This window comes from Monomorium pharaonis, chromosome 5 (genome assembly GCF_013373865.1).
Source record: "Monomorium pharaonis isolate MP-MQ-018 chromosome 5, ASM1337386v2, whole genome shotgun sequence".
NCBI classification, from domain to species: Eukaryota; Metazoa; Arthropoda; class Insecta; order Hymenoptera; family Formicidae; genus Monomorium; species Monomorium pharaonis.
In genome coordinates this window covers 6,975,155-6,993,488 of record NC_050471.1, presented here as the reverse complement: position 1 = coordinate 6,993,488, position 18,334 = coordinate 6,975,155, and the positions used below count along the sequence as shown (strand labels likewise).

The following is an 18,334-nucleotide window of genomic DNA, read 5'->3' as shown; positions in this document are numbered from 1 at the left end:
TGATTTATCATAAGTATCATCGTATTTTCATAAAGTATCATATTTCCGCAAGATTTCTCTTTATTTTTTCTTCCGAAATATTAGGAGACTTTATTTTTAAAATATAAATTTGCATAAATGTAGAAATATATAATTGTAGTTTTATATTAAAAAATATAATTTTTATAAATTATTTCTTAGTTCTTTTTCATATAATAATTCACAACGATAACGGAAGTCCGTTCCGAAGAACAGGATTTCCGTTGCTGACTCTTATGAAAATTTACAGGTCTTTTCTAGTCAAGTTTGCAATTCATACCGTTACCGTCTTTATATTCCTCTCACGGAGTAAAACGGTACACGCATATATGTACGAGGTTTCCCATTCAAATGAACGCTAGGTATACAATTTAGTGTGTACTATAATATATCGTAGTTGTGCCGGAAACAGACGGAAACAATATCTTATCGCAGGTGCAGGCTGACTGTCGTACTCCGTTTATTTTGAATGACGAACTAGTGTCTAATTATGCAGACGAATACCTTTTGTCGGTGCTACTTGTACTCACTCATCCGAGAGGAACTCCTCGTCGGCGAACATTCTAAAGGTTTTAGGTATTCCGCATGTCATTTTGCTTAGCATGACTCGTCACTTGTGGGTATTCAAAGAGACTATATGTGTTGCTTAAAATCTCCGGAAATTTGTTAGAAAATAATTTGGTTAACAAAAAACCCTTTTTAATCTAAGAAGAAATCAGATTTTTTTCTCTTTCTAAATTTTTTAGAGTGAAAATACTGCCACTACAATTTTTCGTGTGATTTTTCATTCAATAAGAATTAAAGTTCACTCTAATAAGTAGAGTAAAGTTTTAACTTTTATTGCGGTGAAAAATCACTCGAAAAATTGTAATGGCAGTATTTTCACTCTAAGAAATTTAGAGAGTTAATATAATCAAAATAAATAATTTCATAAATCTAATAAAATACTTTTTGTATAACGGCAGAATCAGTGATCTTCGTTTTGTATCAGTTTTGTGCTATTAAATAAAAAAAATATTTTTGATAATAAAGAAACAAATTTTGGGGAATTTTTTCAGGGGAATACGATGTGTACTTGATATTTGTATTCAAATTTATATATCATTCCAGAATAATAGAAATAAAGGCACAATGCAATATGTAATATAACACATCGAGCTAAACCTTTAAACTATAACGTGTATTTGCGCGTTCTTCTCGTATACGAAAAAGATCCCCGGTGGCACGTGCGCCTCGCGAGTCCCCGAAGAAATACGTTGAGAAAATCCTCCTCATAGATGTCAGATAACCATCATCTTCGCCACGTATCGACATCAGGGTTCCACCTAGCGCTGGGTTGAGCAATACCAGATGGGACCCACACTGCGCGTTTCACCACCATATGGGCAGGTGCCGAGACCGTTTTTACATGCGCGTAGGCCGATACGCAATGGTGGTAGTAATGTCGCGGCAGACAGACATTCGTACATACATATGCAGATACACGAGAGGCATGGTACACGCGAACGCGTACGCGAAAAAGGACAGGACAGAGAATGCGCGCGCGCGCGCGCGCATGCAGCATGGCAACAGCCTGTATGCAAATGAATGCATTTTTATACCTAGCTAGTACAATGCGCCGCACCCCCCCCTCGACGAACCGTTAAAAGTAAAAACCTGCTGCTGCTGTTGCTACTGCCAGTGCTGCTGCCGTCGCTTTTACACGTTGCCCCAGACGTGATTTAGACCGCGGGACTTTTCAGGAAGTTTCGTTCAGGGTCAAGATCAAGATCGGGAGATATGTTGTACATGTACCTACATCGTTCTTTCTTCCGTTTAAATAGAGCATCTACCTGAAATATATTTAAAATCAAATTCTAAATGTTCACATAATTTAATAGAGATATTTTAAAAGAATATTCTTTTACGATATAGCGAGCGAATTATGAAACGTTAAAAAACATGGTTGTATTATATTTTAGTTAATTAATATTGATATTCTTTAACTTTGCAAATACTATTTCTTAATATTGAAAGTCGATATTCGATACTTTTGATTCACTTTATTGCATTTTGTGCGAAAATAATATTTCATATTTATTGCGATAAAAAACTCTGTAAAAAATTAAAGAATTAATTGTAACATTTCTGGAATATCCTGTACGTATCAAGAGTGAAATAAAAAAACTTTAGTGAAAATAAAGTTCGCATTATTTATCTATCTGCAAAACAATAGACTTGTTTAAAAGGAGATATCAATTAGCAAAAAAAATCATTCTTAATATCAAGACACGAGATTAAATAAATCTCAAAGTTCACGAAAGTATTGACTGTCCAATCTGAAATATACCCAAGTTATGCGAATATCATGCTCAAAAGAAGGGTCTCAATTCAATCCGACGACCGTGGTGAACCTGCACTCGTGCGAGCTAATCGGATCAGCAATTTCGCGAGTCAGCGGCTGCATGCGCAGCAGCAACAACCACAAAGCCGAAACGAAACAATAATTCAGTCCGTACGCTCGACCACGTCCCTTTTTTTCTTCATAACCGTCGTGCTCACGCTCGATTTTTCTCGCCTACGAGAAATTACGCTCCAGGAAGCGAAAGAGAGAGAGAGAGAAAGGGTGCATCGTTACTCAGTTTTAGGGGCCGTTTAAGGGATCGTTAAGCACGCGGTGCTTAGGCAAGTGCTAACTCGTCGAAACCGTCTCTCAGGTGTACGGCGTCTTTCACCTGTTTCGCTATTTCCCGTATGTCGCGACAGGTGCACGTCACTCTATCCCTCTTTCCTTTTCTCGATTTCGTCGCGAGGTTTCCTGTCGCGTTTCGTATATCGTGTCGTATACACGTTTCTCCCTACGTAATTAGGCGCAAGCGATCATCTCGCTTTCGGCCGGAAGGCCAATAGGCGGACCTGACGTCGGAGATGTCGACCTTATCGAGAGACTTAGCGAAACTCAACGACTTTCCCATTCATGTATATTCCTGTGCGACGCGTACGCGTGCGTCGTGGATTAATGACAGCCCGGTTCGACCCTCGCACTTCCTTCGCACGAAGGAAATAGCTATTAGATTAGATGTAAAGGACTCTTTAATAAAATGTTATTACCGCAAAGCACGCGGGGGAAAGGGACGTGTTGAGGTGAAAATAATCGTTTCGTGGCTTTGCGGTTTCCGGAACACTTGACATATATATTCAAAGTAAAAAGGAGAAGGATAGTAATTCACACATAGAAAATTAATTATGCTTGACGTTGAAAACGCTTTCTATCTTAATAAGAAATTCCATTTCTTTAATTTAATTAAAATATAAGTCACGCAATTTTACGAGAGATAAGATGTATATCAACAAAATGTTATGTTGCTTTGGGAATTTCTTAAGGGACGCTTACTCATTATGAAACTTTCCGAGTACTTTTAAAACCGTCCGTTATCATTTTCTCTCTCCTTTCTCGTTTAGCATCTAGAGATGCTGAAGTGGACGGTTTCGAGATCGTTGTCGACAACCAGTTCGACACCCCACGGTCCGCCCACCTTGAACAAGCCTCCCCGCCGGCCTTTCCGAGACTTGTCCAACACACCGCCGACTTCTGCTAGCTGCCGAACCAGGCAGGTATCTACACAGAATGCATCGAATACGTCTAGAACAACGCCGGCTCGGAGGAGAAGGTGTAGAAGTAGCGGAACTGACTTGAGGACGTATTTTCAGGTAACAGTAAGTTTGACCCTTCTTTTCTCTTATATAATAATAATGCGGTATAATAAATAATTACATTATATTATACACAGAAGGAAAGAAAGTTCTTGTTTTAGAATATTTTTATTTTCAGAACGGTAAATATTGGAACGAGATTATATAGCGTTACAACACTTGCTTACGAAGAATTTTGTTCCATCAAGAAAAATATATTCTCATATAAGAAAAATATATTCTGTGTTATTCAATATTTTTTATCGAGAGGAAAAATATCGGATAAAAAATGACAAAAATGGGAAGAAACAAAGTATGCCAGTATTAATAATCTTCCTCTATTATTATAAGAAAATCATTGTGCTCTTTAGATAATTATTAAAATAAAAATATATTTTGCTAAATTTTAAGATTATCAAGTTCTTTAAAGAAAATGAAATTATATATAAATAAAATTATAATGTTAAATAAAATATGTTAATTTAAATTTGATACTAATATTTGAGATATTGTTTTTCCTGTAAAGTAACACAAATATAACGTTTAAAAAAATGCAAGCTCTAGCATAAGATTAAAATAGTAACGTTACCGCTACAAAAAAGCAATGTTCCTGATTCTTCTTCAACTAATATAGCATCAATTTTTTTTAATTAAAAACGTATTCTTCAATGCGTTTTGCAGGCGACGAAACCGCATTTGAGGTCGAGTAAACGTCAGTCCGTGTCACACGAAACGGAAAATTCCTCGGTATCCGAGAGCTTCTATCAAAGTACACCGAGAGTAGATACCGACATCGGACCTCTCACGTATTATCCACCCGGCAGCAAGTGTTCCACCGCCCTGACCCTACCAACGGATCCCGCGCTCTTCATGAACAGTTGCGCCAAGAACTTCCAGAGCGACAACGAGCTGCCGCAAAATGTTGTCAACGAGGCGCGAGCGAATCTACAGTCGCACGTTTCCGACTTCTTTCAGCAGATCTCGATGGCGACCAGCCCCGAGGACGTGATGGAGGCCGGCTCGATGCCCCTGGGTACGAAGACCAATGCATATTCCCAGAACGTCGAGCAGAAGACGCGGCATGTGAGGACGCCGTATTTACCGAAGCTAGCAAAGATCACGAAGATTCATGCGCGATGCCGAACGCCGTATCACACCAAACTCGCTCAAGCAATCAGTCCCTTCAAGTCGAAGGTAGCTCAAGGGCAGACGCCGCTCGTCGGAAAGCTGTCGAATCTCACCATAGATCAAGACTTGCCGAAATACGAGAATATGGACAACACTGTCACGGAGGTGCTTCATAGGTGAGACGATAATTGAAGACGAATAATTATAATATAATAAGCAGAGAAAGCAATCGTGACTTGTTGATTTTTGACTTGTAGTTTTTTTGTTGGCTTTAACTAGAGTGAACCTTGCATGAAAAAAATTACGGTAAAAATTTCGAAAATGACGCACATGCACACGCGCACGAAAAAGACGGCTTTGATAAAGTATCTAAAAATTTAGTTAGATCTAAAAATAATTTTGTTAAACTATTAAAATGATTATGAGGGACGTTCAAGCACGACGAGCAATGTTGCAAAAAGTTTTGAAATTGTAGCAATCATAACTTGAGCGTCCTACATAATTATTTTAATGGTCTAACAAAATTATCTTTAGATTTGCATTCTAACTAAATTTTTTAATACTCTAGCAAAAAGCGTTTTCCCTCCATGCATGAATGTATAAAGATAATAAAAAAATGTTATTCACTCTGCACTGAGAAAAAAATATTGTTAATTTAACAAAATTATCCAACTAAATTAATATTTTGTCAATTCAAGAATTTATGCACTTAAACTTAAATGCACAAATTTCAATTCAAGTATTCATATAATTAATTGAATATATAAATAATTGAATAGACGAAATTTAATTTAGTTGGAAAATTTAGTCAAATTAACATTTTTTTCTCAGTGTAATATAGTCTTTCAAATAAAAAAAAATCATCTACAATATGTGCAGAGAGCAAGAAGTCAATTTTGGAAGCAAGACCGTAGCTGAGATTCTTCTGGGCGATGCCGAGGAAAGGAACAAGGTTCTGGAGGCGTCGTGCGAAAAACGGCCGAATTCAAAGATGACGGATCATACGTATGAAACTATCGTGGAGGTAGTAGAGGAAGAATCGCCGGCGCGCAATGACAGCTCCATATCGTCGGTCAGTCAACTCCTGGAGGACCCTTCACCGGTGTCCTGGGCGTTCACGTCACCTCTGAACGACCTCAATGGTGAGTTCACACTTAAGAGGCAACGTGGCATTCGCCGGAAACGTCCGCGGAAAGACGGTGACAAAGCGGTGGACGGCAAACGAGCCAAGAGAACGTGTAGTCCTTCGATAAAGGAGAATCAGCTCACGCTAGTCGAAGCCATCAACCCGAATGTGAAGAAGCTCGCGTTAGAGACGGATCTCGATTCGACCTTGGACGAGAAGCACGTGCCGGCCACGAAAATGTCCTTCTACGGTGTTGAAGACCGTAAGGAGGACGACATTAGCAGGAAGACCAGTTCCTGGGACCTTGACAGCCCAAAGTCGTCCATGATGGATGATCTGCATAGTACGAAATCATTCGTCACTTCTGTGTCGACAACCCCGGAGGTCCCCTTGGTAGCGACTGTCCGAAGATGTTTGAAATTCAGTCCCGAGGGCGAACTACCGACAAGATCCAATTGTCGCGGATCGATCGAAATCGAGTGCTCCCTCGTGGCAGAGCATATACACGTTCGAGGTAAGTTTACACTTACTTTACATATATCAATTGTACCTGATGAGAACGTAAAGGAGGATATGAATACGTCCAACAAATGTTTTCAAAAGAGGGAAACAGAATTTTAAAAATACCGTTTAAATAAAATATTATAAATTTATCTATTGTCAACAAATAATGACATAAATTAGGCGAAATTAATATTAAATATTTTTAATGTTAAAAAAAGCAATGTGTGTGTGTGTGTGTGTGTGTGTGTGGCCAATAATTTCATACAGTGTTTATCTAAAAATAAATATTAAAAAATGTTGTATTGCTGCGATGCAATTTTTGCTACGACAGTTAAACATTACTTCGCATTTTTTTAAAACAAAAAGCCCTTCATTAAAAAAAAATAAAAATATTCGTTATCCTCCAATTATGTTTGGTCATGGGGGTAGCTTGCTACCCTCGCACACCCCTGAAATTTCGCCGCTACGAGACATGCGCCGGTTTTGTGTCGCGAGAGGAGGTGCTTCGAGGGCGCTCGGCACTCCGCACTCGGCATAATACTGTGCCAGTAACCCACAGACCCTCCCGGCGACTCAATTCCGGTTAGTAAGCCCGTCGACATTGATCATCGTTGCGTTGTCTTTGCGGAAAAACAGTCGTGGGCCTCGTTTCTCGTTCTCGGCGAGAGGCGAGACTGTGTTCTGCCGATACGCTTTGCCAAGCCGAATTCTTTCCGCATTTATAGTGAGACGCGTCGCATTCGGTCGATGCGCCTTGCCTGCTGACGCGTCTCGCATATAATCGGTTGATCGTTCTCTCGACTGGTCCGGCGGGATTCGCTTCCCCGTGACATCACAACTCCCTCGTCATCCTTCGTCATCCCCGGGAAATCCCCGTTTTATTTTTTGTGCACGGGGGTGAGTCGACGAACGGGACGAATCAGTGCACAACGTCGACACGATTTATCCCGGAAATCCCGCTCATATTACATATGCTGCGCTCCTTTTCGGAGTAAACATTTCCTCTACGGAAACATTTATCTACCTCGCCGAAGAGGATACATCTACTTCGGAAAAGAGAATTATTTGTAGCAACAAATAGTGGTGTGCGTATATACGTATATGCGTGTATTTTTTTTTGCAAATTAGTCCTACTCGTCGACTCGTTACCGAGATTATTCGAGACGTGATGCAACGGTGCGTGGTAATCGCCGAAAAGTGGATCGCGCGATACGAGTCCTCGGCACGGATGGAGCCAGTGGCGAATGCCGCATCGGTCAGACGTCCTCGCAAGTAGTGAGTGCCGCGGTACAGTCGGCCGTAAGAGCGAGCCCGGAGCGTCGATTCTCCGGGATTCCTCCTGTCCGCAGTGCCGTCGCACAATGCAAAATTTGCCGCAATGTGTAAATGAACAAACATATTCTATCTCGATTGCAAATCTCTTGTTTCGCTTCGAGCCAATTTAATTCAAGTAGATTAAAGTCTCTACACAAGCCTTAAAAAGTTTTTGAAGCAATTTATTTCTATTTACATAGGAAATCTACTACATATAAATTAAATATAATCTACGATTAAAAGAAAAGAAAAACAGTTTTAACAAATTAATAAGATAATGAATTATAATTATTCCTGTATGTTATCTGCATATCAAAGTAAAAAATCAACATTAAATAATAAAGTTAATGCTAAAAACCGGGATTATCTGCCCCTTTTTATCTAATAAAATGTATGATATATCCACGTACGTTGTTTTCATCTAAAGATTTCAAAATGGATAGACAAAATTACGTAATAATTGTTAAATTAGTATGCAAAGCTAAACGTTATACCCATTAATGGTAATTAAACTTAATACTTTTATTTTAAATGTTTTAAATTGGGCAAATTATGCATTAAGACTGCTCCGTTATTGGTTTTTAAAATACTACTGTATTATTGCTGTAAATTCGCGGAAACGGCAATGATAAGATCTGTAAATGTAAAATAATTGCGAAGCAAAGTAATTGCGGTAAATTGTGGCATTAAAGTGAGCACATGTTTAAATTAAATGTAGTGGAACTTATGATGACAAGCAAGGAAAACTGGCAAAATACGCACTATATACTGCAGAGTTTATTGTTGCACGTGTTGAGTGTTACATATATTATCAAGATTCCTGACATCTTCTTGGTCTTTCCAAAAGTCCTTATTTATCAAGAAAACTATAGCTATAGCTATGTATAGTTACTTTTATAGCCATAATTTACTATTGAGAAGACATCGTTACGTTATAGTGAGCTTTGACCTTAATTACAGACGAAGAATGTGTGTGTGTGTGTGCGTGCGTGTGCGTGCGTGCGTGTGTGTGTGTGTGTGTCAGTTGGAATTAAGAAGAAGTTTGATTATTCTTGATATTTTTATTCACTTTCGTTGCTTATACTTTCGCCTTTGCAATTTCATTCTATCGTCGATAAAACCTGGGTAGGTAAATGGAATGCGAAGGTGAAATGAAAATGAAGTAGGGCAAAGGTCATAAGGCCTACTGATCCTTTTCATTGCGTTATCGGACAGTTCCTCCTTTTAACACCGTGCAAACATAAATCAAAAGAACCTAAAAGCTAACCAAGGTTTTATTTTAAAGTTAAAATTTCACACGTTCAATATTCTATGCCTTTCATTAGTTATTAAAAATGTTATATATATTGTTACAGTGTTATATATATTATATATTTTAAATTCAGGATTTATCTAATGATTACACTTTCAAGATTTTGATCAATTAATCGATAAAATGAGTCTGTGTGTGTGTGTGTGTGAATATCATTTTAAGATCTTTTTTTTTTTATTATATAAATATAGTCTTATTTTCATAATCATCACTATTCTACTTTATTCATGTACCACTGATTACAGTTAAACACTTTTTAAACAAAAATGCACGTAACCCGTACATTTATATTCTTGGCTAGTTCATTTAAAAATACAATAAAACTTGTAAAGCGAAACAATAATATAATACTTGTAAAATAATAATATAGAAGCGTATATAGACATATTTTATATCTGCAAAATTCATATTTACAAAATTTTGTAATTCTCGCAGTGATAAGGTGCAAGGACCTAAGGCGGGCATACGAAGGGCCGGTGCATGCGTACGTCAAAGCAAGCCTAAAGAACACCAGCGGAGAGGGAGTCGTCAAAAGGACCGCAGTTCATCGCGCTACGCCGAATCCGGTGTTCCGCGAGACCCTCATACTCCCCTGTCCAGCGTATAATAGTCACTGTATCGGTCACAGGCCCACGTCCCTGGACATCGCCGTCTGGCACCGAGATCGCCGTGCGAGGTGAGCATGCTCCGCGAAAATGAGAAAGAAAGAGAAAGGGGGAAGGACGGCAGGGGTAAGGGGGCTTACGGTACGTCTAAGGTACAAGAAGATACTGACGCAGATTAAGTCCGTAAATCTGAGGCCGCGGCAATCGCGCTAAAGTTTCATGCGAATCTGACGTCTCGTTCCCTGGAAATTTATTTATTAACACAAGTGCCTCGGCTTTGTTACGGGAAGATTAATTGTGATTTTCTCAGAAAATCCGCACGTGAGAGGTAGTGGCATGCCGATTAATTATAAAGTTAGCAAAGGGGATGGAAGAAATTAGATAATGAAGAATATAATCCATTTTTTAAATAATATTTAAGGAAATAAATTTTGATTTTGAGAAAATTAAAATTAAAATAATTTTTTTGTGAGATTGATTTAAAAAACAAATTGTAGGTTTGTTTCAGTAAATCAGTTTTTAATTATTTTTTTAATCTCTAATTTTATGTAAAATTTTATATGCTAAAAAATCTTTAATTGTGTAAAGACAAATGTATATTCATACGTATAATATTTCTGCAATATAATTTCTTTGGAGAAAAGCGAAGAATAACAGTATACACAAATTCACGAATTTCGGAACACGTTTGCTGTTGAAAAACAGGTTGCCGTGATAAAGGCTTGAGCTGTTTCACTTGTTCCGTAATGGTCAGGGCGAAGGGGATAGAAATTAACTTCGGCCGGCGAATCAGCCGCGATTTAATTCGTCCTGATAAAGCCCCGTAAACGATACGTCGTTAACTTACGAGGCTTAACAAGCACGTGACGCCTCGTACCGTGTACGAGATACCGATCTCTCGACGTACAGCGTACGGCGATACGGCGTGGGAAAGTCCTGTGAAATTCGTATAGCGGGCACGAACCGCACGAGAGCTACGAGTAGTACGTGGAATTTATGTTAGTGGAGCAACGAATTTATCTTGTCTCGTGTTCTCCTCGTAATTTTTATGTATTACTCATGGTGCGTCTGTACAAATCTGGTTATTTACTTATACCCCATTGGCCGATCATTTATTTTATGTTGCGCTTATTTTTACGCGATATGGCGTGCAAGAAAACCGCATTTTTTCCCATTCGATATATTCGATCGACGATCGATCCCTTTTCTTTTCACCGTCTCGGCCTTGGCTTGTTTATTCTTCGGGTTATCTAATCGAAGCAGTTAACCTTATTTTAATCTGTTCCAAGAATTTCACATATTGGAAAAATGCCGTCCCGTAGCTTCGTTTTCGCGAAAACAATATACTCTCCAAACATAAATATGAAACGTTATTTGAGTCATTTTAGCTTGAATTAAACACAATTGTGTAAACATTTATTTAATAACAATTCCCTTTTAATCAAGTTTTTCGTACTGTTGGTTCAAATTTTTACATATATGAAGGTTTTTCAGGAAAGTATTTGCGTTACATAAATATTGACATTCTCGACAGTTTTGCATTCTATTAAGTTGCTGTAGTTACGCAATTAGTGTGTCTCATTTAGCGTATTTTTAATATTTTAACCTGAAATATTGCAGATGTAAATTATTGTTGTTAAGTTAAAATTTTGTTTATAAAATCTCTTTCATAAAACGCGTTCCTGTATAACATTTAACATATTTGGCTTCTTAATGGATTAAGATTTTCAGCAATGCAGGAAATTACGCAATTCCGAACCGCGTGTCTCCCTCGGTCGATGGTCCGTTCGAATGTATAAACTATTGTAATTTCTGGGGACATCCGAGGGGGTTTCCCCTTTTGCGGTAGGAGGGGAATCGATTCCTCCTCGGATCATGCGCACCACGTTCACCACGTGTATTTCTCACCCCCTTTCGCTCTCCTTCTTTCTCCGTTCTCGCATACGCGAGACATTACGGTCACGTTGTACCATGTATATACCACTCGTGAATAGACAACACTTGTATATACGTTTAAACGAGCGTATTCATGTATTTTACGGCCTTACTCTGGACAACGGAAATTTATACGTGTTTCCGTTTCCGCCTGTTTCAGACGTAGCGAGTTACTGGGCTGCATGACTCTTCCTCTGCCTCTGTCCCAGGATAAGGTAAATATCACGAAACTTCGAGTATATATTCAAGATGTTCGATCGAGAGACATCCGCTCTCGATTCGCTTCGAGTCCACCATATATCAAGAAGTATCCAGACGCCTACTAAAGTTTGTAACTATATTAATTCTCGAAGTGTCTCCAAAAAGTTTCTTGCTATAAATTATTAAAAAGCTCACGTTTCTCTCTCGAGGAGAAGGGTAAGTGCATCGAAACATTAAGTATTTACTCGAAAGATTCTTGGCTGAAACGTCTGCTACCGATTTATTTCAAATACATTGAATGCGTCTAGACATCTACTAAAGTTTTCTGCTACATTAATCCTTGAATATTGCAGTGGAGTCTGGAATGTTTTTTTTTTGTTATAACTCATTAAAGTCTCACAAAGAAAAAGTACATAAGAAACTCGGGGCAGTTCTTTAAGATGTTGGAAAGTTGGAACGTATGTTTTGACCGACTTTTTATATTCTTTTATTTAAATCTCCAAATTCAGAGATGGAATAAAAAATATATTTAAGCGTTTCACATACTATGATTCGGGAGAATTAAAATAGAAGGAACCACTTGCAGGAAGCGACATGGCACCCTCTCGAAGCCGGATCCGTCCGAAATACGAGCACCCCTTTCGCGGGTGTACCTCAAGACTGCGTCGTGTCGCCGCCATTATCCAAGGATGGCGAGTCAGATAATAACAACTCAGGAACGGATGATTTAATGTATCTGAGGCACCTGGAGCTAGAACCAGTTGATCCTCTGACAGGCCTGCCTCTGCATCCGGGATTCACCGCGAAGGGTGGCAGAACTCCTTGTACTATCACGAGAAGGCTCATAAGGCAAACTTTGGTCAATCAGGTGCATTTACAGCAGTTTTAGATCAAAACATAAGTAGATGAAAAATTGATGAGTTACGCACCTTTCTTTTTTTTCACCCACGTATAATTGTCTTATTCAGAAGAAACGCGAAATTAAAGATAATTTAATATTTGCCCTAATAAGTTTATCAACAATTGTGCTTAATTATTTTTGTAAACTTTTACTGATCAAATGTTTTATCGTTTTATCTGTCAGATCCCATGGGGATTTTCGTTATCGTGGGGCAGGCCGCCGCGAGTTGAGCGCGTGGATCCGGGAAGTCCGGCGGACCGTTCCGGCTTACGGCCGGGCGATCACGTGGTGTTCGTTGAGACTACGAACGTAGTGACGAGGCCACGGGACGAAATTCTGGGCCTCATCCAGGCCGCCACGAATCAGCTGGTGCTAGAGGTGTACCGTAAGGGAGGTGCCGTCTCCAGTGCCCAACACAGGCCCAGCTCTGTGAACGCGACTCTTCAGCCCTCCTCCGGTGCCGGCTCCAACGTCCAGCACGTCACGTTCAACGCCGAGGTCGGTACCGGCGTCCTCGTGTGAACGTTAGCCATGTAGCGGTATTAATAGCATATATGTTCATCGGTACCTTGATTACGAAGAAACGTCGCGTCGAATAACGATGACGACATGAAAATTCACGCCTGCCATTATCTGAGACAAGAAACGATTCATTCTCCTGCATTTCAAGTATGCCTTGGTTTCTTTCCGGCAAATTATTTGCACCTTTAAAGTTTTATTTTCTGAGGAGAATGTTCATTTTAATTGCTTATAATTTAAGCGTGTTCTATAAGAGATATCCGAAAATCAATTAAGATATCTGTAGGTAAAAAGTAAGAAAAACTACCTAGATTCGAAAGAGTCGTATAAAATTTTTAATTGATACAAGCGATACTGTCTCAAGAGACCGACAAATATAGTTAGTAAATACAATGTAATGAGTACCGCTATTAGTGTCACTGAAATTTACGTTCGTCATTGAAGCGTAATTATGTGGATCTTAAATTAATCAAAGATTGAAAGTGTGTGTTAAAGAAGCTCCCCAATCTAATCAAATAATCGATCGAGCACAAAAATGGATCGAACGTTTAATTGCAACGAAAAAGATAATATCGTAGGAGAGAGGGCTACGTAATTTTTCAATTATTCTCAACGTCGTAGAAAAAAAAACATTTATATTTTTGTAATTGCTATCAATATGCTGAATTGCGCCACCTCTATGTTAATGCTACTTTATGAAACTAATATGATCATGCAGGCGTATTTGATAATACATTTTTTTAGTATCGTTACAGTTTTCTTATTTCAAACAATTGGGAAGATGTGTGATAATTGGCACAGCTCGAACGATATGAGATGCACTGCAAATCTAATTCCGCAAACTCGCTTCTATGATTGCTAGCGATGAATATTTGGCAAATGTATAAACCATTTTGTAAAATTTTAAATCGCCTTCTGTTATTTTTTTGGATGCACTTTTATCAAAAATGTTGCAAAATTTAATGTTAAATTAGAGTCATATTTAGGATCGTCGGAAGATTTTATATTTTTATAAGAAACTATCATTATAGCGGGAATATGCGAATTTATTAGACGCGTTATCAGCGTATATTAAGAGCTTATTTTTCGTTTTCGTCACAAGAAGAGTGCGAAGAGCATCACACACCTGTGTACATTGTTTTATTTTATTTTTCTTTACTTTCTTTGTACTTTACTTGTAGCGGGGCGTGTAGTGTATAGCGCGCGCGTCTCTCACGTGAGAGACGTCGTTTAAGTTATGATACGGTTATGTTTTGTACCTTGATTAGGTTGCTCTTTTTTGTTGCCAACAAGTTTTGTTTCCAACCATGCATTGTTTTTTTTTTATTATATCCCTATCACTCCCTCATCCTGAGATTTTAAATCCTCATATGTTTTTATAAATTTGATCACCAAATTATTTTGACTTAATTATCAGTCGTTATAAAAATTAATTTCTTTAATTGTACAGCACACAAAATATTTCTCACCTCGTTATCAACAGATAGAAAATTTTAAAGTCTGTTAATATTATTTCATGTTAAATTAAAAATCAGATATTGTTCAAAATTACTTCAATATTATTAAAAAAAATAATTTTTGTTTTTATATTTATATTTATATTTAATTAGCTATCTTCTGTACAAGCCATTGATCAAAGAATACTCATTATCTTACGCAATTATTAATGAGAATTAGAATCTTCTATCTATTTATATATATAATTACGAGTTTTGTCTCAGACTGCAAAATTGTAGATAAAATTTCCGAAACCTAGTCAAAATAAGCGTCTATTTTGATTCGCTGTAAAAAAACGTCCAAAATCTTTTCGCGGCTCGATTCAAATAGGTTTTTCCGAGCCTGGCACCTGACGCGCCACCCGAGGAGGAGTTAACTGTACGTGAGACCAGATACTGGGGCGTCCTAAAAAGCGGCCACACGCGCTTTATGATCCCGCTATGCGAGCGACGCGATGTCCTGTCGGCGGCAGACTATATGATCCTATTCCAGAACTTGGATGAGCTGCTCAAACTGTCCGAAGAGATCAGGGACGAAGGCGGCGGTGTCGACAGCTATCTCTGTAGAGTTCCTAAAATCACAGCTGCCTATCGAAGATACCTCAGTGGCCTACAACGTGCCTGCTGTCTGCTGGTTGCTCTCAGACGAAACACGGCCTTCGCCAAGTTGGTCTGCGAGCCCGCGGTGCCGCATAAACGACGCCCCGATCTCACCGGGGTGTTGCTTCTACCATTAGAACACTACAGGTTGGCACGCTAATTCCGCGTTCCCTTTATAAGAAGGTTTAATTCGCTTGTCGATCATTTTTACTTAATAAAAACCATTATATCTTGGTATGAAGCAAAGTTCGGTTAAATTAAAGCAGGAATTAATAATTAAATCAAGGTACATATATATATTTAAAGCTGCCATTAATGTAAAAAAATGGAAAAAAAATTTAATTGTAACGTGCTACTTTTATTTTATCTTATTTTTTTATTTCTTACAATGGTGTTTTAATTAAAAGATAAATAGTAAAAATTGTATAAATTTTTGACCTCGTTATTATGTTAAGAATTTTTAATATTTTTATATCTAATAATTCTTTATTTTTAAACAAACTTCCGTGTAGTAAATATCAACTAAAAAGAGTCTAATAGTAAATGTTAGAATTATTTTTAATTATTTTGGTAATTTACACCTTAATATTGTATAATAACTTATTCATGAATCTTGTAATACTGTGTAATTTAATGAAAAATTTTAAATAAAAATTTGAATAATCATTATTAAAATCTTAAAAATCGTATAAGCGATATGGTGAGTTTTTAATATAAAATAATCTGACTCGGTATTCGAGAGTATTAGAAAAGAGAAAAGCGTACAGTTTTCGTAGTAAATTCGTGTTTGCAGGGAAATGACAAGATTGTTGGGCCAGGCGTCCCCGCGAAATTGCCAACAAGCAAGGGATTTGGCCCACGGCTATAGAGAAGCTACGGCTAATGCGGGTGTCATGGAGCCGCCACGGGACACCGGAAGGCCCTTGTTAAGTCTGCAGGAAGTAGAATCTCGACTGGTATTCGCGAGATGCAAACCATTTACTTTAGCGATGCCAGGAAGACGATGGTGAGTTTTATAAGTGTTTCTTCTGTTTTTTTACTTCTTAAAAATTTCACGAGCAATGTGTTATTCCATAACTTCATTTTACAAAATAAAAATAAAATTTAATTATTAATAAATACTTTGTACTGCATTTTAACAAAGAATAATAATTCATAATAAATATTAGCTTGTCAATTATTTATTTACTTATTTATTTCGTTTTTATAAATCTGTAAAATTAAGTCAGAAATAAAAATCAATTAGTCAACATAAGAATAAGTTGCTACTACTTTTATATATAACGATTTGCAATTATTAAAAACTTGAATCTATATACGTTTTATATAGGCTTTTTGGCGGAGCTCTCGCTAAGGTTGAAGGTCGAGCGCGTCTGCAACCTTCCTGGGCATTGCTGTTGACTGATCTTCTTGTGTTCGCGCGGGTATCGCGAGACCGTGTGCTCTTTGTAACTGAAGAACCTCTGCGGCTGTCCAGTATCGCCGAGGCGTGCTTCACCGTGCGCAAGAGGCCGACGGAGTTTCGACTGCAGGTCGCCATTCATCCGAACGGCAACGGGGACAACGGTCATGCCGAGACGATAAACAGCGGCGGTTGCAGCCCACACAGTCGACCCCGAAGACGCGTTCTCATCTTTCGTGCGCCCACCGCGGAGCTCAAGGCCGTCTGGCACAACCTTCTTCAACGGCAAATGTGAGTGGCGGGCTCGGCACGAAAGCACGCGCGTGCGTCTCGCGGAATATTTTGTCGGGAATCGAGGTGTAAGCGGAGAACCGATCATGAGCACCAATTTTCGTTGCATTTTAGCATCTATGTGAATACAGGCTGTGGCCTGGGGTCGTCGGAACAAGATAGCCCCGAAGAGAGTCCGGTTCCCGGCAACAATTTCACCGCGACTAGAGAACCCATGGAAAGTTCGCAGGTCAGTGAAAAAAATGATGACAGTTACGACATTACTTCAAGCTAGCGTGACATGTCATATATTTTTTGGAAAAACAAATTATTATCCATATAATATCGCAAAATGAGATTGAAAACTAAAATTATTTCAGATTTAAGAGACCTTTTTTTTTCAAAACTGATATCGACATCTGAATGTAATAGATCGCGAGGGAACCTCGGCAATCTAACGAAGAAGAAAAGGAGTCGCAGAGTGAGAGTCTGGAGACGATCCTGAAGAATTCTCGGGAGAACAATCACCTGGCGCAATGGGTGCGCAATTCGCATCAGATCCCTCCTCCGGACCACGAGAGCTCTTTCGAGGAATGGACGGCCGAGGAATTGGCGGCCAGAACTCCCCGAGAGAGCAATAGTCGGTCGACCAGCCAGGACACCGCAACGGAGGAGATCCCCACGGGGAATTCCGACGTGGAGCAACAGAGCAGCACATCGAGCGCAAGTCTGAGCACCGTGAAATCAAACAGCATGGCGCGGAAGAACGGCAGTCACGTGTCCACGAAGGAGAACTTGACAAGCTCCATCAGCATTTGCCGAAGATGCCATAGGTACTAATTTTGACGAGCCATTAATCTCAAACGTTTATTAAGTATTAAAACATTTAAGTTTTTTAATATTTTCCAACAAATTTTCTACTTTTAATCCATTCTGTGATTATCTGTACTCGTTGTTATGTTAACAGTGCAAACAAGGCTGAAAATATTTCTTGAATATAGAATGAAAAAATTGATTTTAATTTTTTAAAGCAACTATGATAGCTATAATTGTACATTACAGATCGGGTTGTCCTACGCCGCCGTTGCAAAGGGACCCGTTTTCCCCGTTGCCGCCAAAGATTTCGGTTCTTCCACCAACCCCTGATCTGTGCACGAGGCACAGACTGCGAAATGGCCTGCACGATAGTCCAGGACGTAATAGTCCTAGTTATACGCCCGCGGATGGTAACACCGAGGACGGCAGCGAGGACGACCTCGATTGCGACGGGGAACCCCCTTACAGGTATAATAAATTATAATTAATTTGTAATTATTAATCAAATTAGATCA

General features: G+C 38.8%; 2 protein-coding genes across 4 annotated transcripts in view; one reads left to right on the top strand and one right to left on the bottom strand.

Moving 5' to 3' along the window:
* The window catches only part of LOC105830421 (paired mesoderm homeobox protein 2B), a 63,531-nt gene that overhangs the window by 35,153 nt on the left and 10,044 nt on the right, over nt 1-18,334 (bottom strand). The window lies entirely within an intron of this gene.
* LOC105829080 overlaps nt 1-18,334 on the top strand; it is a 43,539-nt gene that overhangs the window by 22,645 nt on the left and 2,560 nt on the right. For 2 of the 3 annotated variants that reach the window (XM_036287650.1, XM_036287649.1), the window contains 13 exons: nt 3,460-3,714; nt 4,372-4,994; nt 5,698-6,458; nt 9,510-9,750; nt 11,775-11,829; nt 12,402-12,683; nt 12,900-13,214; nt 15,063-15,478; nt 16,125-16,337; nt 16,662-17,024; nt 17,139-17,253; nt 17,436-17,836; nt 18,066-18,287. In XM_036287650.1, coding sequence (XP_036143543.1) covers nt 3,469-3,714; nt 4,372-4,994; nt 5,698-6,458; nt 9,510-9,750; nt 11,775-11,829; nt 12,402-12,683; nt 12,900-13,214; nt 15,063-15,478; nt 16,125-16,337; nt 16,662-17,024; nt 17,139-17,253; nt 17,436-17,836; nt 18,066-18,287 — 4,253 coding nt within the window. In that variant the 5' untranslated portion in view covers nt 3,460-3,468. The remainder of the gene's footprint in view (nt 1-3,459; nt 3,715-4,371; nt 4,995-5,697; nt 6,459-9,509; nt 9,751-11,774; nt 11,830-12,401; nt 12,684-12,899; nt 13,215-15,062; nt 15,479-16,124; nt 16,338-16,661; nt 17,025-17,138; nt 17,254-17,435; nt 17,837-18,065; nt 18,288-18,334) is intronic. The other variant, XM_036287648.1, reaches the window with a different exon arrangement.